The sequence below is a fragment of the Ictalurus punctatus genome, chromosome 3 (genome assembly GCF_001660625.3).
Source record: "Ictalurus punctatus breed USDA103 chromosome 3, Coco_2.0, whole genome shotgun sequence".
Taxonomy (NCBI): Eukaryota; Metazoa; Chordata; class Actinopteri; order Siluriformes; family Ictaluridae; genus Ictalurus; species Ictalurus punctatus.
In genome coordinates, this window is record NC_030418.2 from 20,747,922 (window position 1) to 20,767,921 (window position 20,000).

Consider the following 20,000-nt stretch of genomic DNA (forward strand, 5'->3'; position numbering starts at 1 on the left):
CTTTATTTGCCTAAAGTGGCATCTATACAGAACAAGTGCTGAATAAAAGCAACACCTTCACAACATCTTTTAACTGTGAACAGGAAAAAAAAAAAATCACAAAGCCAAGTCAACCCATTTAAAATTTTTTTTTTTTGAGGAAAAAATGAACAGCTGAAAAAAATGTTATTGTACTGTATACCCTTCAGCATAAATACCCATGGAGTGTTCAGGCAGCTCTGAGCAGTGTTTGTTTTATAATCCCACAGGTCGCTGGCAATGTGTTAAATCCGTTAAAGCTCAGGTCACAGAAGGTCATGAACCCTGCTCCCTCTGCTCCTCTCAACAGCCAGTGACACAGATTAGTGAAGAAATGACAACTATCTGCTACTATCTGTGGCACCAATCCAAGGCCACACTGGGTACAGATATTTTAATTGGGTTCCTGAAGTTCTAAGCTGAGGTTTTGGAAGGGTAAAAGGTCAAAGGCTCGATGTCAGAGCTGGAGGGAAAAGGTGTTGAAGTTGTGTAATGTGGACTTAAATGCCAAGGCACGTGTAACTGTGTGTGTGTGTGTGTGTGTGTGTGTGTGTGTGTGTGTGTGTGTGTGTGTGTGTGTGCTGTGAGTGAGCTGTTTTATCTCTTGGGCCTGGGCCCTGGGGTTCTAAAGTCCAGTGAGTAAAGGGCTGAGTCGAGGGCAGCGTACAGGTGTGTGGCATTGAAGCACAGGCTGTATACTGGGCTACTGGTGGTGGAGGCGAGCTGGAACATCTGGAAAGTTAAACACAATGGGACATAAACAACACGGCTGAACAGAAGCACTACACGCATCACATTTCACTACATATATACAAAGTAAATAAAAGCGTGAAACACACACACACACACACACACACACACACACACACACACACACACAAGCACTCACCTGTAAACAGCGGGTTTGCCGTTTGTCCCACAGACGCACTACTCCATAGTAGGAGGAACCGCTGGCGATCATATAATTATTATCGGTCTTCATACAGTAAAGTGCATTGTCATGAGGCTCCTCCCACTCCATCACACTCTTCCTGTTGACAAGATCGGTTTTCTATGTTTACTTGTCAAGTTCTGCTAAATGATAAGTAATAACATTTCGATACACGTTAAACTCTACACTGACTGTCACTACAGTTCATATCACACTTCGCCATTTCCTCAGTGCAGGACCTAAAGCACTCTGACTGCTTCCTTGCGCACCTTAAGGACAACTGGGTTAAACTTGTCTACCTAAAAGTGCCAGCTGAGGAAATAAGTGAGATGTGCTAACCCGATCAAGATCAATTTTCCATTAATGGTGTTGATGAATAAATCATGGGAAATGACTGTGACTGGTGTGTGCAACAGACCTCAGGGCAGGAGGACCACATGGGATGAGATGTCTGGACTCTCTCCAGATCTCACGCTTGCACACACATGCATACACTTTTAGTGCAAATCATTCGAATGTCTCTCAACCTCGTCTTCCTGTGATGTAAACAAATACGAACACTCTGACCATAGTTTCAATAGAGGAAACCACAACCTCAAGTTTATAGCCCCTTGAGTATACAGCTGCTTTGGATAATAGAAGTGTCTGCCAAAGGCTATAAATGTAAATGGACAGAAGCAAGTAGGAGTGAAGAAGTTTTTTTTTTTTTTTTGGTCAGGGGAAAAAAAAAAACAATTAGTGTAATGACAGTGACAATGGTTGTCACTATTCGTTTCACACTCACACCTGCCACTAGCATTTCACACAGTGTGTATTAACTATCCCCTTTCTAGTAATGAGAACAACTTTCACATGACTACTCACTCTGTCAGAGGACTGGCCACATACTGGCCCCTGACTGGTCACACTGTGAATTATTGATATCTTAAGAGGGGACATTTGCGCCTCCCTGAACTCTCCAGGGCCTCTTTCAATCACCTCTGATTTGTGTTACATGACTGCCCATATGTGTGGGTGTGTCCCCACCATGGCCCGACATAGGGGCCCAGTCTGCCTCACAAGCGGCTCACTGATCCCTCGAGCTCGCCCCGTTGCCCTGGAGATGCACAGCACCACATCAATATGGCCACCGAGTGGTGCAGACCTGGGTGGGTCAGAGTCCTACAGTGAGAGCCCCTCTTAAAGAGGGGGTCCCTTTCAGCAGCCCGCAGGAACAATGGCGTCCGCCGAGCCAAGAGGAGTCTCAGGCTTGGCTCCTTTTTTGTCTAAATGGTGCTCCATGCACAGGAGGGCTTATTAGATTAACTGAGAACACTAATCTTCCTCACAAGCTCTCAGAGAGAGATTCACTAACTAACTTTATTACTCTGTGCAGACAAGCCGGGTTCTGCTGACGGCACAATTCACTCCAAGTCCAATTCAATCTGCGCATCAGCCATGCAGCGCATGAGAAGTAGCGCTTAGCATTCTGCCATACAAAATGTTATACAATGAATGATACACTGACACCACTCTGCTTTCAGGACAGGGGAGATCCCCCTTCTCCTCCCACCTCACGTACCTGGAGCAGACACGCAGATCCCAGTAGCGGATGAAGGTGTCATATCCACAGGTGAGGAGCTGGAAGGGAGACTCGTACACAATATCCAACACACCTGCGCCTCTGCGGAAATTTGTGCCAAGACACGTCACCAAGTCACACCTGTGGGAGAGCGAGGAGAAGACACGATACAACACAAGTTATAGACTGCTCCTCATCAAACATCATGAAAGAAATTGCAGGCATCAAAAAAATTACAGGGAGTGGCTTCAAAGTTGACACAGAAGAGTAAATCCAGTGTGCTTGCTCTAGGCCAAAAACAAGTTGTTTAAAAAGCATGGATTGGAAAGAAAGGTTATTTAACACCTCAGTGCTTGTTCAACATATTAGATGCACTCATAAGGTAGTCTCAAGGTCTTAAGTCTCAGTTGGTATGTTAGTGTGACCAATCCATCAGTTGTCATTTCAGACCAAATGCCTTAATTTGCCCAGTTAATTACCTCTAAATCCCACTATATTCCCATCATTCATAGACCACACAAAGGATAACTAAAATTCTAGGAGATGGAGGGAAAAAAAAGTAAACACCTAGCTGAATGGGCTGAGAAAGCAGATTACGACCAGTGCTGGGCTCTATTCTTAGATGTGTATGGGAGCAAAAAAGGAGGACAGAGAGAAGAGAGGGTCTGAGGAGGAGAAGGAGAGATAAGGGGGGTGGGGTGGGGAGTTGGTTGGGGGAGATGCCCATGTTAGCACCACGCTCCTATGATCACAGGCTGAACAGGCCTGCTGCGCCCTCCTCGCCTCCCCGACCCACACCGCAGAAGCCAGATTATTGTAGAATAACAATTTCATTGTTGCTGTTTAATTCCCTTCATGACCGTGACTGTGTGCGACTTGTGGACCTTTGATACCTGGTCCCTAGCAACTATTTAGAGGAATCCAATGGCCATAGCGACCACCCCCCACGCTTGGGGTCTCCTGTGAGTTTGTTCACCAAAGGCAGACTGGTAATCCCCAACCTTCGCTCCAGGGGACAATGGGGGGGTCTTATTAGACACAGCCTTTTTAAAAGATAGGCCTCCAGAACTAAAGGCAATACCCCTGGTGGGCCTAACAGACAAACTGCCCCTTTGGCCCATGGGTGTCTATGTTAAGCAAGAACTCATCATTTACCCCTTACTGCTAAAACAGCAGCTTATCGACTACCTACAGTTGTAGATAGAGTACTGAACAATGGAAACAGTCAATTGGTCTTGACAAAAAAACAACTCATTACAGTGCTTCGCCTCACATGGTTTTATGGACTGGTTAGGAATAATGTGTAAACTCATGTCAATACGGCACAACCGGTGACTGCCTGGCCCTCTGCAAATGTCAAAGCGTGAGGCGAGAAAAACAAGCATCGTAAAAGAAGTCCTCACATCTGTGCTCTGATTTTAAAGCCAGTAATAGCACTGTTCCATGCAGAGGAGCAAACACCAGGATTCTTAAATTGTTAGGTCACAGGTTTTATGTGTGCCGTGTTTTTTTTTTTTGTTCCTTTAGAGGACCTATGAAGATTACAGGATGGAGGATAACCGTGTAATCTTTCAAATTGCTGCATCTGCATGGCGGCCAACCTTGTTCTCTCCACAGCCGGCCCAGTGTCTGATCTGACAGCATCACAAAGTATGCCGGGCAAGCTCTTAGAGCTCTGGAAATGTCAGGTGAAACTATACCTGTCCTTGATGATGACAAGGGAGAATGGGAATTTGACTAAACGGGTGCTTTTGATTATGAAAGAAGGGCTTGCACGTGTTGAAAAGCACAGGTCAAACTAATTCTGCTGTATAGTAGCAAGACTGCTCATATTTGATAGTTATTTTAAAAAGATAACCGATACATGATGGAAACCTCTGGAGTAAATGGTACTCGTTTGTATTACAGAGGGTCTACAGAACGTCAACAGAATCAGAGATGATACCAGACCACACACAATGGCGGGTTTTACTATTATACATTCGAGGGTGGAATAACACAGAGTAGTCTTCTTTCCCTCGTGCACTTTCAGACCTAGAGTGTGCAAAGACATGCGGCTTCTCTGAAAAAGCAGAACCAAATAGCAGAAAGGATTAAGACTTTATCATGTCTTATTTTGCTGCTTTGTGCTGCTTGCTGAGGGAGATGTCTAACGCCCAAACATGTGGGGGAGTTAAGAGGTCAAACGTAGACCAGTTACGGGCATTTGAGATGTGCAACCTGTTAAAGTGATCACAGACGAAATTACCAACAAATGCAGCAAGACAAACTAGAGGGAAAATGCTTTATACTCTAGGCTCTTTTAAATCACTCCTTGGAGGCTCCTGACCTCACCCTAATCCTCTTTGACCCCTGGATACATTTAAGTCAGAGCTGCAAAGCACAGATTCTGGCCTATATTTTAGTATAAGGGACTAATATATTTGTAAAACGTATGGATCTTTTTTAACCCAGTAATTCTTCTGATGTGCATTAATGCTATGCATTTCCGGACCTTTCCAGAAAAGTGTAATAAAACAAGCTGGTAAGCAGTCCATCCATTTTTATGTCCTGATATGGTTGAAAAGCTGTTAAATAATAATTCTGGGCTATAAAGAATGACATATGTTAGTGATTAGTTGTGAGTTATGGTCTCAGAGCAATGAAGCAAAATGAAGGGGCTGGTTTCTTCAGCAGTCCTTACTTTCTCTGTAGCCATTTGGGCCACACACACACACACACACACACACACACACCTTATGAAAGGGACCTTTAATGAATTGATGGTTTTTAAAAAGGGAGAGGCTAAGGGCATTTCTTTGGCTTTCGGAGCCACAGAAAAGGTAATTTTCCATTGACGCTCTTGTAAGGTTAAGTATAGAGGGTAAACTGGCACAGGGAAGCTATGGGAAACAGTCAGTGCCCTGAAAGGATGCGAGACAGGTACCTAAAGAACCCTGCTGGGGTTTTCAGTGCCTAAAACAAACAGAAATAGTATTGCACCGTCTGCTCGTCAACCAATTCAGCTGAGAGTTGAAATAACCGCAAGCCAAGAAAGAACGAAAAGAAGGAAAAGAAAAAAAAAAAAAAAAAAGCCCAGCATGGAATGTCAGGGGGTTGGACAATGGAGACTTTTAAATGTCACACGCGTTCTCTTAAAAAACAATGAGATTGCAATTTGTAAAACACAGCTCCTGCCAGATCCAGACATTTAACCCTCTCTTTCAGGGAAGAATGCAAGGAATTTCAGCGCAATTGTATGGTTCTTTGATGGCTTTTCTCTCTGTTTATCCATGACCGACGGCCTCATGAAAAGTTAGGGGTGCTTTTAAAGCTTGTCCCACTTGTGTGGGACTCTCACTTGTGGTGATCACAAGACCTCTAGACCATACAAACAACTAAGAAGAACATGAACCGTAAAAAAAAACATTTCTGATCAAGTGTGGTCACCAATTTGAGGGTCAGGAAAAATAAAACACCTCATTTCTTTTTCACATTAATTTTCAAATTTAGCATTGTTTCTGGTCATTTCATTTTTTGTATGGAAACACCTCGACTCCATGTATTTGTTCATTTCTTTTGAAAAGACAAATAAAAGGTCAACAGTAAAGTAACTGATTGCACAACATTCTCTGCCATCTGAATGCTGCATGTTGCTCTCTCAGTCTGTCATGACTCCTCAGTCGGTTTCCCCACCAGCTGGTCAGCTGCGCTGCTGAGACATGAGGGTGTGAGAGATCTTGGCCTGTACATGTCTCCTGTATTATTCTCCTTTCCAGTCAACATGCAGTGTTCAAAAAGGTGCCCCCATCTTTTGTGAAAAATGTCAGGGACACTTGTCATTATACTTAAAGTGGTTCTTGAGGTAACCAGATAAACAAAAGATGGGAATACAAGATCTCTCATCATTCTAATTGCCCTGCAAACATGACTGCCGCAAAACACTTTGATTATTTAAAGCGAGTAAAAAAAGCATGCAGGCTTTTTGGGAATGAAGCACTATGCACTTAAAAACAAGTGCTGCTCATAGTAAGTAGTTTTTTTGTTTGTTTTTTTGAATGAGATTCTAAAGAAATGATAAATACAGCAGAAAACAACGGTGTTGTTTCAATAATCATCACTACATGTGTTGATCCCAACACTGTAATAGTGTTTATGATCTGATATCTGCCTTTATCACCGATATTGTTGCCATCCTAATGTGTTATCTCATCTTGGTAGTGGCTGTCTGAAGAATATGCTGGTGGTCTGTCTGGGAAACGTTAAAAGAAAAAAAAGGGACACACACGCACACACAGCCCCCATTCCACCGCCCCTTCGCTCATGGCTGTTTTCTCGACCCTCTGTGACTGGAGGCTTTGTGCTCCGCACAAGGTGCACCTGATTACCAGACAGGAACACATTAGGACAGGACACATCTAACCCGAATGTCGCAGCACAAAGATGAGAGGATAGAGAATACGACATTGTGAGGCAGGTCATCCGATGCTACTGAGACCATGTTTCAACATTGTTCAACATGGTCTCAAGTTCAACAAAACAGACTGCATGTAAAAACTGTAATGAATTTTCCTGATACACAACTGAACTATTTGACCATGTAGTATTAGGACATTTATAGAAGGGATTCCTTTATTTATAATCGCACTACCCGGTATCACCCAGATGAGGATGGGTTCCCTTTTGAGTCCGGTTCCTCTCAAGGTTTCTCCCTCATATCGTCTCAGGAGTTTTTCCTTTCCACCGTCGCCTCTGCCTTGCTCATTAAGGATCAATTTATATATTTCTGTAAGGCTACTTTGGGACAATGTCCATTGTTAAAAGCGCTATACAAATAAAATTGTATTGAATGTTTCACAATAGAAACTACAATAAAATGTACATTCTAAGAAAAACCCCTTCAGTTCTATTCAAACAAATGAAAAAGGAAAATACCAACAACAACAACAACAACAACAACGCATGGACGCATGTTTATCATTTTGCCAGTACGGCTGCCACCTCTCGGTCTGCGACTATAGATTCCGTAGCAGTGATGTACTGTACAAGCTGACTTTCAGCTCCCATAATTCACAAGTCAAATCTGCCTGTACACAGACCCATCAGCCTGACACTACGCATCCATACTTCACAGATCAAACCCCAGCCCCAGCCTTTGCCCATCTAAATCCTGAGCAAATTTTCTATTTCTCCTCCGCTTTTGTAAAATGTGATTCCCAGGGATATACATGGTGAATCGCCCCTCCTCCTTCCCAGCAATCTTTCTCGAATTTCCTTGTCATTTGGTGCCGGAACCTACCATTTTTTCCACCCTTCTTAATTTTTCCTCCCCTGGACTGACAATGTGCAAGCAGGCTGAATTCTGCAGGTAAAGCAGGGGAATTACAGAAGCCAGTCAGGTTGGATCAGGTTTAAGCCAGGCCTTTCATGATAGGAATTTTGAAGTCAGCTTTGAACTTCTCGAAAAGCTCAGAAGCTTATGAACAACAACTATTATTATCATACGTTTATGTGTTATTAATTATACTGACAAATAGTAAAGGGTGTTGAGACTGAACAGCACTTGTCAGTGATTTTGTCAGGCTGCAACTCTAGGAAATACGATGCACAACATATTCAAGAAGAACAGAAAGACAGAAGTTTTAACAGAAATATATGAACAAATATGACCAAAAACTAACAGGTTAGATGACGAGAATGGAGTGTTGAGGTGTCCGCTACCTTTCTGTGTCCCATATCCGAAGAGGAGCAAAGTTTTCACAGCATGCTGCTCCAGTCACGAAGGTACTGTTGAGAGAGATACATAAACAATTGTTTAGTAACAAATAAATATTAGCCATATTAACAGCCAGTCACATATCTAGCAAAATACGTATCAAGCAAAATCCGTCATTAGCTCAGAAGTGATAATAGCGGATAGGCTATTAGAAATATAGTGCATTTATACAATTATATTTTTGTGATTAAGAGCTTTGAGCATCTCTACTTTATCATCTATTCGTGCCAGTACACAACTGATAAAACCTTTAACAAGCAAACAACAAGTCAGAATACTGCAAGAAAAGCTGAGCGGTAAGGTAAGACAGTTGACTTTGTTCAAAGATGTGCATTCTTTCAGCAAGCTGTTAGGGGGTGGCTAAGTAAGAGAAACAAAAACACTTTGGTACCCCCTTTGATTTGGATGACAGGTTGAAATTAGTTGGAACAGGTAGGGAGGAGGGTGTGAGTGCATGTGTGTGTGTGTGTGTGCCATGGTTTTGACCTGCTTGATAGTTAGGGATTAGAGCCCTCCTGGACAGCTGGGATTGGCAGGTGAGGCTCCAGGCCTCCACCGCTCCCTGCATTGTGTGTGGAGGTGAGGCGCACAATAGGACTCCCACACTACTGAGCGGCCAAGAATGTGGTGGCTTTAGCGCCCAGGTATTCCTACAACGTCCTGCTGGGATGAATTCTTCCCCCATAACCCAACTGACTTCTTAGACACCGCACAGTTCACATGTGTGTTCACATGCATGGGTCTGTGTGAGCCTAAATTCAATTCAAATATAGATTTTGACTAATAGTGTGTCAGATTTGAGAGGCCACAAAGATTTGAAAGCATGCTGCACACAATGAATCCCAAAGCTGCTTACTGAAACTCTCACTCTTTCTTTAACATACTTTCATACCTCCAGAGAACACCCGAGCAGTGGGCTCACCGCCCCCAACACACACACACACACACACACACACACACACACACACACACACACACACACACACACACACACACACAAAACGGACTCCACAATGGAATACCAGTGTGGCCTCAAATTAACAGCCAGCCTGTGTGAATAAGCTCTCTAGAGCCTGGGGTCCAACTCTAAACCCCGAGCACAAAAACAGAATAAGGGACAGTGACCCTAAACCACAGCCTGTAAGATTTGAAGAAATAGAGAAATAGAGAGAGAGAGAGAGAGAGAGAGAGAGAGAGAGAGAGAGAGAGATTATTCAGGATTTGAAGGGCACCTTTTACACCAAGGTCATAGTAAGACAAGGCCAATAACCTGTTAACAGAAAGAAGAGCAGTCTGAAACATTTTTATTTTTCAGATTTTTTTGTGAGACGTACCAGGTAAGCTAATAATAATAAAGAACACTTTTCTTAAAGACACATAATTGGGTAACCTGTGTAAAAGAAATATCACACGTTCCGAATGATATATAGATAATCAATAACACAATATGACAGACATGTATGGGAGGAAAAATAGACACAGCTAGTTGAAGAGAGGGAACAGGCGTTCCTGCTTCTGATGGCTTTGGCTAGTTTCTTCAGTGAGGGCCCGAGTCTATTGGCAAAGACAGCCATGGCAGCTGTCAACCCAGTTAGCAGTGGCCCATCAACCATATTCAGCTTGCTGGGCCAGTGCTGGCATTTTAATTACTGTTGGGTAAACTCATTTGCCCCAGTGAAGGCTGTGTGTCCTAATAGAATATGCAGGCTGCATGACCTCTGAACCTGTGTGACACAAGATACAATAGGGGCAAAGCCAAGCTCTCTCTTCCCAGCCCTTATTACTCTCTATTACTTCAATTACTCATCCCTCACTGCGTCTGACTGTAGAGAAAAAAAAAACCCCACAAGAGATAATGAATGAGGCAAAAACACAACACTACAATTAAATACAGTTTTGTCCTCCAGACTTCTGATTGATATGAAAACTTGTCCTAGTGATATTATAGCTGTAAAAGGTCAAAGCCTCTATCTCGCCCAACATCCCCCCCACAAACCCACTTTGACCTCATAACTGCCCGTGCGCCTTTGAATCAAGGACTGAATCAGCGCAGTCAACAACACCACCATGGCCCGCGGTGCCCCCTCCGAACAACCTGCAAACCCTAACTACTCCCCTAACGCAACAAACACAGTGCCCCTCAGGATCATTAGAACATGTCAGGGGTTCACTGCTAACACAACCATTTTGGTAACCTAATCAGCTGACATCATTATTCGTGGAACTGTGTAGCATGAAATTAGTGCTGGGGTCACACAAACTTTAATCCAGCCCCTGCTGAGAGAAGAACTACAACAGTAATAACATTGTTAGGGTCAAAGCAACATAACCAACTCCACATACCAGGTCAAGATTATTGCAAAAGCAGACAGTATAAAAATGTTTCACTGTGTAAAATAGAAGCTCCAAGGCTGGTCAACTCAAGGATTTCTGAATTAAATAAGTCATTTTGTAATCTAAAAAATAAAGTTTACTGTACAGGCAAATTATTTTTTTGACATGACCTTAATGGTAATGTATATGGATATGTGGCCTTTTTTGCTGGCTACTATATTATCTCATCCAGTAGAAGATACATGCTATGAAGAAGCTATGATTTTATTTATTTATTTTTGTAAAGAAATGTCTTGATATGTCTTTTACACGACACTATACTGACATTAGTAGTTAGGGGCACGCCGATCTGAAACTGATTATTAGTTTTGGGGCTGATACTCTCTTGATAAATGGGATCAGTATGGAATTATCTATCCATTTTCCATACCGCTTATCACAGGTTTATGGGGGAGCCTGGAGCCTATCCCAGGGAACTCAGGGCACAAGGGGAGGACATACCCCCACATTTAAACACACATGTTGTGTGGGGCGGCTGTGACTCAGGTGGTAGAGCGGGTTGTCCACTAAAGTAGGGTTGTCGGTTCGATTCCCGGCCCACATGACTCCACATTACCGAAGTGTCCTTGGGCAAGACACTAAACCCCAAGTTGCTCCCGATGGCAAGTTAGCGCCTTGCATGGCACCTCTGCTACCATTGGTGTGTGAGTGTGTGTGTGTGTGAATGGGTGAATGTACACAGGTACAATTTTCGCAGAGCGAAAGCGGTCTGTTTAAAGCCCCAATGACTGTCAATGGAAGTGTTCACACCAAGTTGTAAAACGCATGGCATCAAAGCGTCAAATTTTTTTAACGTTGTGGGGTGGGTTTTTATTTTGACGTACCGCGTCAAAAAACTGTCCGACCAATGAGATTCGCGCTTTTGTTCACATGCCCAGAGCTGCTGAAGTTACATAAAAGTACGACTTGATAGTGCTCAAGTACAAAGCTGTCTTACCGATGAAGAGGAATCCAAAAAAGAAGACGTACAAGCCAGCACCCACCATTTTAGTGAGTGCATAAGTGACATACCTGAAATAAAATGCTCACTGCTAATAAATCCTTCTGCCTACACACAAAGAAGATGCACTCTGAAATCACCAGATTCAAAACTACACACTAAATACTATATAAGTGTATTTATTATGTTGTGGCTATTTTAAAATGCAAGTATACATTCTAAATGACCCTGAAAAGGAGTAAGCGGAAGAAGATGGATGGATGGATGGATGGATATTCTAAATGATTCATTTAATTCTTTCATTGTTGTTTTCTGCACTAAATAGCATTGTTTGTTTCTTTGTCTCTTCCCTGCAAACAATAATCAGCTGATTGATAGTCCCATTCATCCATCCATCTTCTATACCACTTATCCTTCCTTCAGGGTCACGGGGAAACTTGGAGCCTATCCCAGGGAGCATCGGGCACAAGGCGGGGTACACCCTGGACAAGGTGCCAATCCATCTCAGGGCTGATTGATAGTCCCATTGTATTTATTTTCCACCTGGCATATATATGTATATAAGTATTCTTGACCTCTTATTCAAATAGTTAAGTGCCCCATTATTGCGTCTTTGTATTAACATATTGACCACAAAAAAAATCAATCTGCAGGAACATTAACATTTTTGGGCACAACCATAGTTGCTTTATACCCACCCCCTCCCAAAAATAGATTAAATTTTTATTTATTTATTTTTTTTAAATAATAACTTTAAGGATTTAGCTTTAAAGAAGTATTTAATGCGATGGCCAAATAACCAAATACCTTACATTTCACAAAAGTGCATACGTGCTTTAACCAGTTTGCAAAAAGTGTGTGAACATCTCAAAGAAGTAAATACTGGCTCTCTTCTTCTTCTCAGTGATAAACGAGTGTCAGAAAAGGAAAGTTGTGCAGCGCCACCTTGTGTACCGGGGTATTTCTGCTTTTCACCAAAAAAAAACGCGGTGAAAAACAGACAGTTTAATGGGCTGTGAAAAACGTCCCGGTGTGAACAGGCCCTGACACACCTGGACAATTTGGAAATTCCAAACAGCCTAAAACCCATGTCTTTGGAAGGAAACCCCAAACCACGGGGAGGTCATGCAAACTTAGTGCACATAGGGCGGAGGCGGGATTCAAACCACCAACCCTGGAGGTGCGAGGCAATCCCAAACATGATCCAGTTTGTGTGAGTCTGTGCCCATGACAGCCTCAGATTCCTGTTCTTGGCTGTCAGGAGTGGAACCCACTGTAGTCTTCTGCTGTTGTAGCCCATCCACCTCAAGGTTTAATGTTTTGTGCATGCAGAGATGCTTTTCTGCTCACCACAGTAAAGAGTGATTATATATCCTTCCTGAGAGCTTGAACCAATCTGGATATTTTCCTCTGCCCTCTCAAATAAACAAGTAGTTTCCACCCACAGAAATGTTGCTCACTCAGTGTTTTTTGTTTTTCGCACCTCTCTGTGCGAAAGACTGTTGTTTGTGAAAATCCCAGGAGATCAGCAGTTTCTGAAATACTCAAACCAGCCCTTCAAGCACCAACAAACATGCCACGGTTAAAATCACAGAGATCACACTTTTTCTTCATTCTGATGTTTGATGGGAACTTTAACTGTGTCTGCATGATTTACAGTATGTATACATTGCGCTGCGGCCACAAGATTGGTTGACTGGGTTAACTGCATAAACACACAATTGTTTATATGTTCCTGTTAAAGTGTATGGTGGGTGTAGCTTGACAATAACATACATTTTAAGTACGGAATATACTAAACAACTAGCAGGAAAAAAACAGATTAATATCAAATTAGTTTGATATGAAGACTATTCATAGTAGGTTATTTCAACTTAATTCTACAATTTTGATTCAGTAAGGAAAATACATACTTTTTAAAAACACATAATCTAAAATTATATATGAGACCCTGTGAATGGCGAGTAACACGGGGGTACAAATGAGGGTTCACAGCAAGTGTAAGCCCAGCACATCAGCATGTCTTTTAAGTGGGATAGCTTTGGGCCCGGAGGAGGTTGTTCATTTGTTATGGTTGACCCCTGGCTTTGTAAGAAGGGATGTATCTAGTTTGTAAAAGTGCTTTCATCTTGGCCCCTAAATATGTTTGAATTGAAAAGGGTTATGATGTATTTATATCGCTCTGAAAAGGACAATAGAAGAGGTCTCCCTTGGTCTTTCTCTCTCTCGCTCTCTCTCTCGCTCTCTCTCTCTCGCTCGGTGTCTGTGCCTCCGCCCTCCCCCCCCCCCCCCCCCCCCACTTCAACTCACACCCGAGTTCACAGACCTTTTGGCTTTCTGTTCATGTCCCCTGTGTCTGAGGTCAGAGGAACATTCCACACACCGCCTTTTGCTTAGCTGGGTGGAACATCCCCAGATCAATTTGGACAAAATACAACAGAAAATTCATGAGAAGCTCAGCAGCCCACTGTCGTTATTGCTGCAGGCTATTAGTCACCAGACTCATTATGTCTTATTACAACACAAGCAAGGTGCAATGCAAAAGTCTGCAGTGCTTGGGAAGAATTACCAAGCCACTTTTGTTTGTGCTGTTATTTCCTCCTGGAATTTACAATCACATTTTCTAAATGTTTCTTCCCATTTGCAGCTGCAGGAAGCCCTGGAAGAATCATGTCTGCTTAGTCACGTTGTTTGCGTTCTATTATGAAGCAACTGTAAGTAACTGAACATCAATTTTCTGTGTCAATCAACTCTGCCATTCTATTAAAAAGCAGATCAAATGAACATATGGCCCTTTTGTCGTCATTACAGATATGACTTATTTACAAATGCTCGGAATAGAAAACCTACTGCAGGTTTGTGCTTCTGTATATATCTGCAGTCCATATGCAAAAAGGAACCTACAGGAGTATAAATTCTCACCACACAGCATCTAAGGGAAAAATGCTTTTTAGCGAGTACCAGAAGTTTCCATCTCAAATGCACCCAGGGAACACCTGTATGTGGCATGTGTCTAATGATCTGCTTCTGGGAAGCCTGCATAGAAGGGGCATATTGACTGCAATTATTCAGGACACCACCTGCAGTCAGGGGCTATAGCTCCCATGCAGTGCTTTCAGTAGTAAGCGCCCTGTATTTAACATGTGGGAACGCACATTCTGTCCGTTATCGCTTTATTGTTGCAGACTTTTCCCCCCTTCTTTCACTTGCTTTTTTTTGTAAAAAACTAATTGAATTCTTGACTCCTAAGACACAGCTCGCTCTACTAGACTTGAGAAAGTGAGAGAGAGAGGGAGAGAGAGAGAGAGACGAAAGGAAGAATGGAAGACGCAAGTTTCAGGATTTTTTTCCCCTCTTTCTCTTTTTTTGTGTTTGAGTGGGGTGGAGCAATGGGGGTGAAATTGTGGTGGGTGGGGTTGGGGCAGCATAGAGGGGTGAGTCTCCATGTACTTTGATACGAAGGGTCAGAGGTCATGCTCCCTCCGTTTGCCAGGGAGAGGCGATTTGGGGGCGGTTTATCCAACAATCATTTTCTTTGGAACGTTTCAAAGGCAGTACCCCTGCAACATCTTTGTAGTTGTGCTTGACCAACTCTAGACAAAACAGATTCTGCCAAAAAGGACCCTTTCTCACCTCTCCTTGGGGTTGCTTCTCTCTTCGATGCCTTGCACCCCCTCCCCCTTCATCTCCCATGGTCTGATCAATGTAGACTCACTACAACTGCTGAGGCATTGTCTACTCTGCTCTTTGACACATGCAGATCAACTGTCACAGGCTCGACCAATTGTGCTTATAGCACAACTCCTGGGGACCATATGACCATATGCATCAACCTTTGTGCTACAGCTTATGAGAAATCATTCACATACACACATGAAGGTATACATGCTTCCTGAACACAACATTGACTGGCTACAGTCAGAATATCTAGGAGCAACAGCCATGCCTGTCATCATTATACCAAGGGAAGCAGTGTATTTGATCACTCACATGTATCTATGGTGCTGAAATCGCTACCATTTCCCCGGCAAAACATAATATATGAACATACAGAAACTATTAATTAATTCAGAGACAAACGCTCTGATAATTATTACAGTAAGGTTTTTAAAAATCACTGAAGACAGATTTCCCAAAACTACTCTAGTTTCAGGTCTATCATACTATGATCTAAGAAGTATGATGCTTATGGCAAAATTTAATCCAGAAGAGTAACATGTCGGGGCAAATCAGCTTTATTTTGCACATTAAAATTATTAATGTCTTAACATTTGTCACAGTCACTTGAACTAGAATGTAATTTTAGCTTGTATGAAGACTCGCATAAAACACATGAAAGTCCTTGTATCTGGAGAACAAATGATTTGGCATGCTGAGTGTACACACATCGGCTAGAGTTACATTCCCTTGGATGGAGTCTTCTAGAGTCTACAAGCCCTAGCTTGTTAGCAAGGGTCTGACATGTTTGACATTACAGGAAACAGTTTAGCTGACTATTAGTCACACACTCACAAATGCTTCCTTATAATTCACCAGGAAAACAGAATAAGAGAAAAACAGGTCGATCAAACAGGAAAAAAACAGTTGGCGCACTGGCCTATAAAAGGCTAGAAGTTATTAATAGGTCAGGTCTATTACCATATTGCCTTCCTTACTGCACTTATGCTAGTGTTATCCAACCAAATGAGTCATTAGTGTGAAAGAATAAACACCAGTTATGCGTCATATAACCATATAAATCACATTAAACCTAGTATTAAATTAGAGTGTTTTATGGCATGATAATGGCATTTCTGTTTAGAGATGCTTTTTTAATTGCAATGAGCCCTTCAAAAAAACAAAAAAAACAAACAAACATATATATATATATATATATATATATATATATATATATATATATATATATATATGACGGGGATGATATCATAAGCATAATTACTATCTTATTATTTCTTCTTATGATATTACAATAAAACAAATATAAGGCTAGAGCTATTTTTTTGAAAGGATTAATTTCAAGTGGTCTTGTTCTATTGGCAAATAATTCAACTTATTTAAGCACTTATTTCTAAAAGCAAGCAAAATCTGCCAGGAGAACAACACCACAATTTCAAGCTTTAGTTAAATAATGAGAAATATTACAAATTAATTCAGGATACTTTCACTTGAAAGGATTTTTACAGTGCAAGTCCTTTAAAAAAATGATTATGCAAACTGTCCATTGCACTATACTATAATTATAGCCACTAGAAATCCTGAAAGAGCAGCTTTCAACAAACTGAACAAGCTATTTGAGGTTGTATTATAAAAGAGACCAGCAGTAGTGGAAAATAATCCGCTTTAAGACTAAGTGACCAAGGTGACCAAGACCTAACATGACTAAGACTGCTCGAATTGCAAGATACACTGGTGGCGAGGGTGGCAAGCCTAAAGAATCAAGACCACAAATGACAAATAATTTAAGCAGATTTGAGTTCAGACACATTTTCTTCAGCTTGTTCACTGTGTCTTTCATGCAAAGTGGTTTGCCAATGAAGAGAAATAAGAGCAACGCTGGAAGTCAGAGTACTTTCAGATGCAGTTTTTATAATGTAATATATACAACAAAATGTTATATTATATTCACAGATACAAACGTTATATTATATTCCACTACTGAAATCATCTAGTTTGCAACAGTCCAGTCCAACTAACTGCAAACACTTTCATAAATTGTCACTTGCAAGACTAATACAACTACTGAGAGACAAGATGGGTTTCTGAGCAGATGATTCGTTAAAGAAAAGAAGAAAAGAGTGTTATAATCATGCCTAGCATGGTTACAAATTCAACTGTGAAAAGCAATCCTGGGAAAAACGAGTAGCCAGAACACTGCTGAGATCAATCATGTTCACAGCAAAGAGATATGAGATAGAAGAATCAACCTTGGCATTTTTCTCCAGCCACAATATCCCTGTAATGAACCTTGAGATGATGTTCAGTGGAAAAACTGACCAGAAAAAGCATGAGTGGGAGGGGAGAGAGAGTGGAAGAGACAGATGGACAGAAGGGTAGCCAATAAGTAGAAAGAGACCAAAGAAAAAGAAAGAATAAAATAGAGAGGAGTAACAGTAGGACAACAAGAACAGTGAATAGTACAATCACATTTACGTTATACTACTGCTGTTTTTCCCATGGTGCATACAATAAAATGTACAACACATCAGTGTCAAAAGCACACCCACACTTCTCTTTCTCATGCTCTTCTTCCCCTGTTCTCCTTTTCTTTAGGACGCTGTCGTTTTCTGTGCCTCCTGTCTCACTCCCTGCCCTTTAGATACCTCAGGCGTGAAGCTGGAACAATTACATTTGCAACACAAGGGGCTCTTCGTCACCCGGCTTCCCAAATTAAAACGCACATTGTACAACCGGCATTTCATAACCCTCTACTACCACCTTTAAGATATTCCAAGATAGATCTCGGCTCTTTGATTATAACTTACAGGTAACAATTACAGGTAATCATAACAAATCAAACAGGTGTTGCAGTTATTGTGACATGTTAAGAAGTAAAAAGGCTTACAAGAGCTACTAATAGCAGAACTCAGATTGGACTACTTTCATCAAATTCATTACAATGTCTTTAGGATTTGTTTCACTTTATCCTTCAAAGCACATTGAGCACATCCTAACGATCAAAAATGATTCAACTGATTCAAGTCCTCGCCGTCCTCACAGTTGCCAATATACTACAAATAGTGTAGTGTTTCGAAGCCAAACTAGTTGACACCTTTTAGAGCATTAAATTAACTTCTCCCACTGTCAATGTATTAAAAAGAAGTTGGTCTATTATTTGGGTGCAGCAGTCTGTTTCAGAGGCCTGCTATTTCAGCCATCAAATTGGAGAATTAATGATGTGGATAATCGTTTCTTATTCAGAAATCTAAATTCGCGGATGAACAGTCAGGGCACCAGGGTTTAATAATTTAGCCGAATGGATAAAACAGCACAGAGCCACTGTATGCGCTTGATAGATCAGCTGCCTGACACGCAGAGGCAGGTGGAGGCTCAGTACTAGTGTTACAGCTTCATGCGGCTGTGTGTCATTAAGTGTGTGGGTGTATACATGGCTGAGCAATCAAAGGCAACAGAAGTGAAGGCAACCCTGCTTCGACATTATATCCTGCCTCGGTTTTTTCCCCCTTTCATGTCCCTCATTGCCTTTTGTCTCACTTTTTTTTTTAACCTAGCTCATCACATTAAGAAAAAAAACAGATTTGCTAGATGTAACTGGGTGAATAGACTAAATATGTTCATATTTGTGTAATTCCTATTCATGGTCTCAAAGAAGGCTACATCTTATAAAATGTAATAATGATCATTTAGATAAAAAAAAAGAAAAGAAAAGAAAAACAGAGACTAATTACCATATCAAAAATTCAATGTATGCTACTTTATACTTCAACAGATATGGCAAAGCAAAGGTCAAGGTTCAAGTCAATGAAAAAAAAAAATCTGCATGTTCTACACCATGAGGGGGCACAATTCTGCTTTCTAATAATTTAGGATCAGGATTCCATTCTTCTCCATCTGCATTTCAGAGGTGTTAGCTGACTGACTTCAAAGCAACGGCATGGCAATAAATTGAAGAGTACATTTATAAAAAAAAGAAAAAAAAAAAAAAAAAAAAAAAAAAAAAAAAAAAAAAAGGTTGGCCACCTGCATTGGTGCATCCTGCCTCTGACCATTTCAGTCCTCTACCCGTAATACTGCCTTCCATATGTGTAATAAACATCTTCTTTTAGAAAGCTTCATTAACATAACAAGTAAATAACAACACATTTTTATTGCATATACACATCCCTATGAACAAGGTGTTACTATAGAAAAGATAACACATTAGAATGAGCATGTTAACATAAACCTGTGATTTGCAGCTGGCACTACTGTCCAAGCCATGTGCTTATAGAAAATTTGAGCTCAAACAAGTTCTTGTAATGATGATAAGCAAAATGTCCCCAACCGTGATGTTAAATACAAAATCTCGTTTTCTGTTTCCACTAATAATGGACGCACGAGTGCTGCTCAAACTCTTAAGCACAAATAAAACTCATGCATCTGAGAGAATGAAGAGAATAACACCACCAGAAATGTTAAAACAAGAACATGGACTCACCAGAGAGAGGGGCTGATGGCCACTGACCACACTCTGTCATAAGTAGGGATGATATGAAGACATTTGCCCAGCTGGTCTGGATTTAATGTCCACAGCTAAAAGCAAAAAAGAACAAGACAACATTGGAGTCATGCATCTTTAACAAAACATGAAATAAAATCCTTAGTGCCTCTAGTTTTCTGCGATGTACAGACTCTGGATGCACCAAAATTTTGGCTGCCAAAAATGCCATTTTTGTTTTTTGCC

General features: G+C 41.4%; 1 protein-coding gene across 1 annotated transcript in view; it reads right to left on the reverse strand.

Moving 5' to 3' along the window:
* Positions 1-20,000, reverse strand: part of fbxw4 (F-box and WD repeat domain containing 4) — a 35,513-nt gene that overhangs the window by 19 nt on the left and 15,494 nt on the right. Inside the window, exons 5-9 of the mRNA XM_017464812.3 lie at positions 19,755-19,849; positions 8,211-8,276; positions 2,511-2,651; positions 908-1,049; positions 1-750 (exon numbers count right to left, since the gene is read on the reverse strand). The exon at positions 1-750 is cut by the window's left edge and continues 19 nt beyond it. Of these exons, the coding sequence (XP_017320301.1) occupies positions 616-750; positions 908-1,049; positions 2,511-2,651; positions 8,211-8,276; positions 19,755-19,849 (579 nt within the window). The 3' untranslated portion in view covers positions 1-615. The remainder of the gene's footprint in view (positions 751-907; positions 1,050-2,510; positions 2,652-8,210; positions 8,277-19,754; positions 19,850-20,000) is intronic.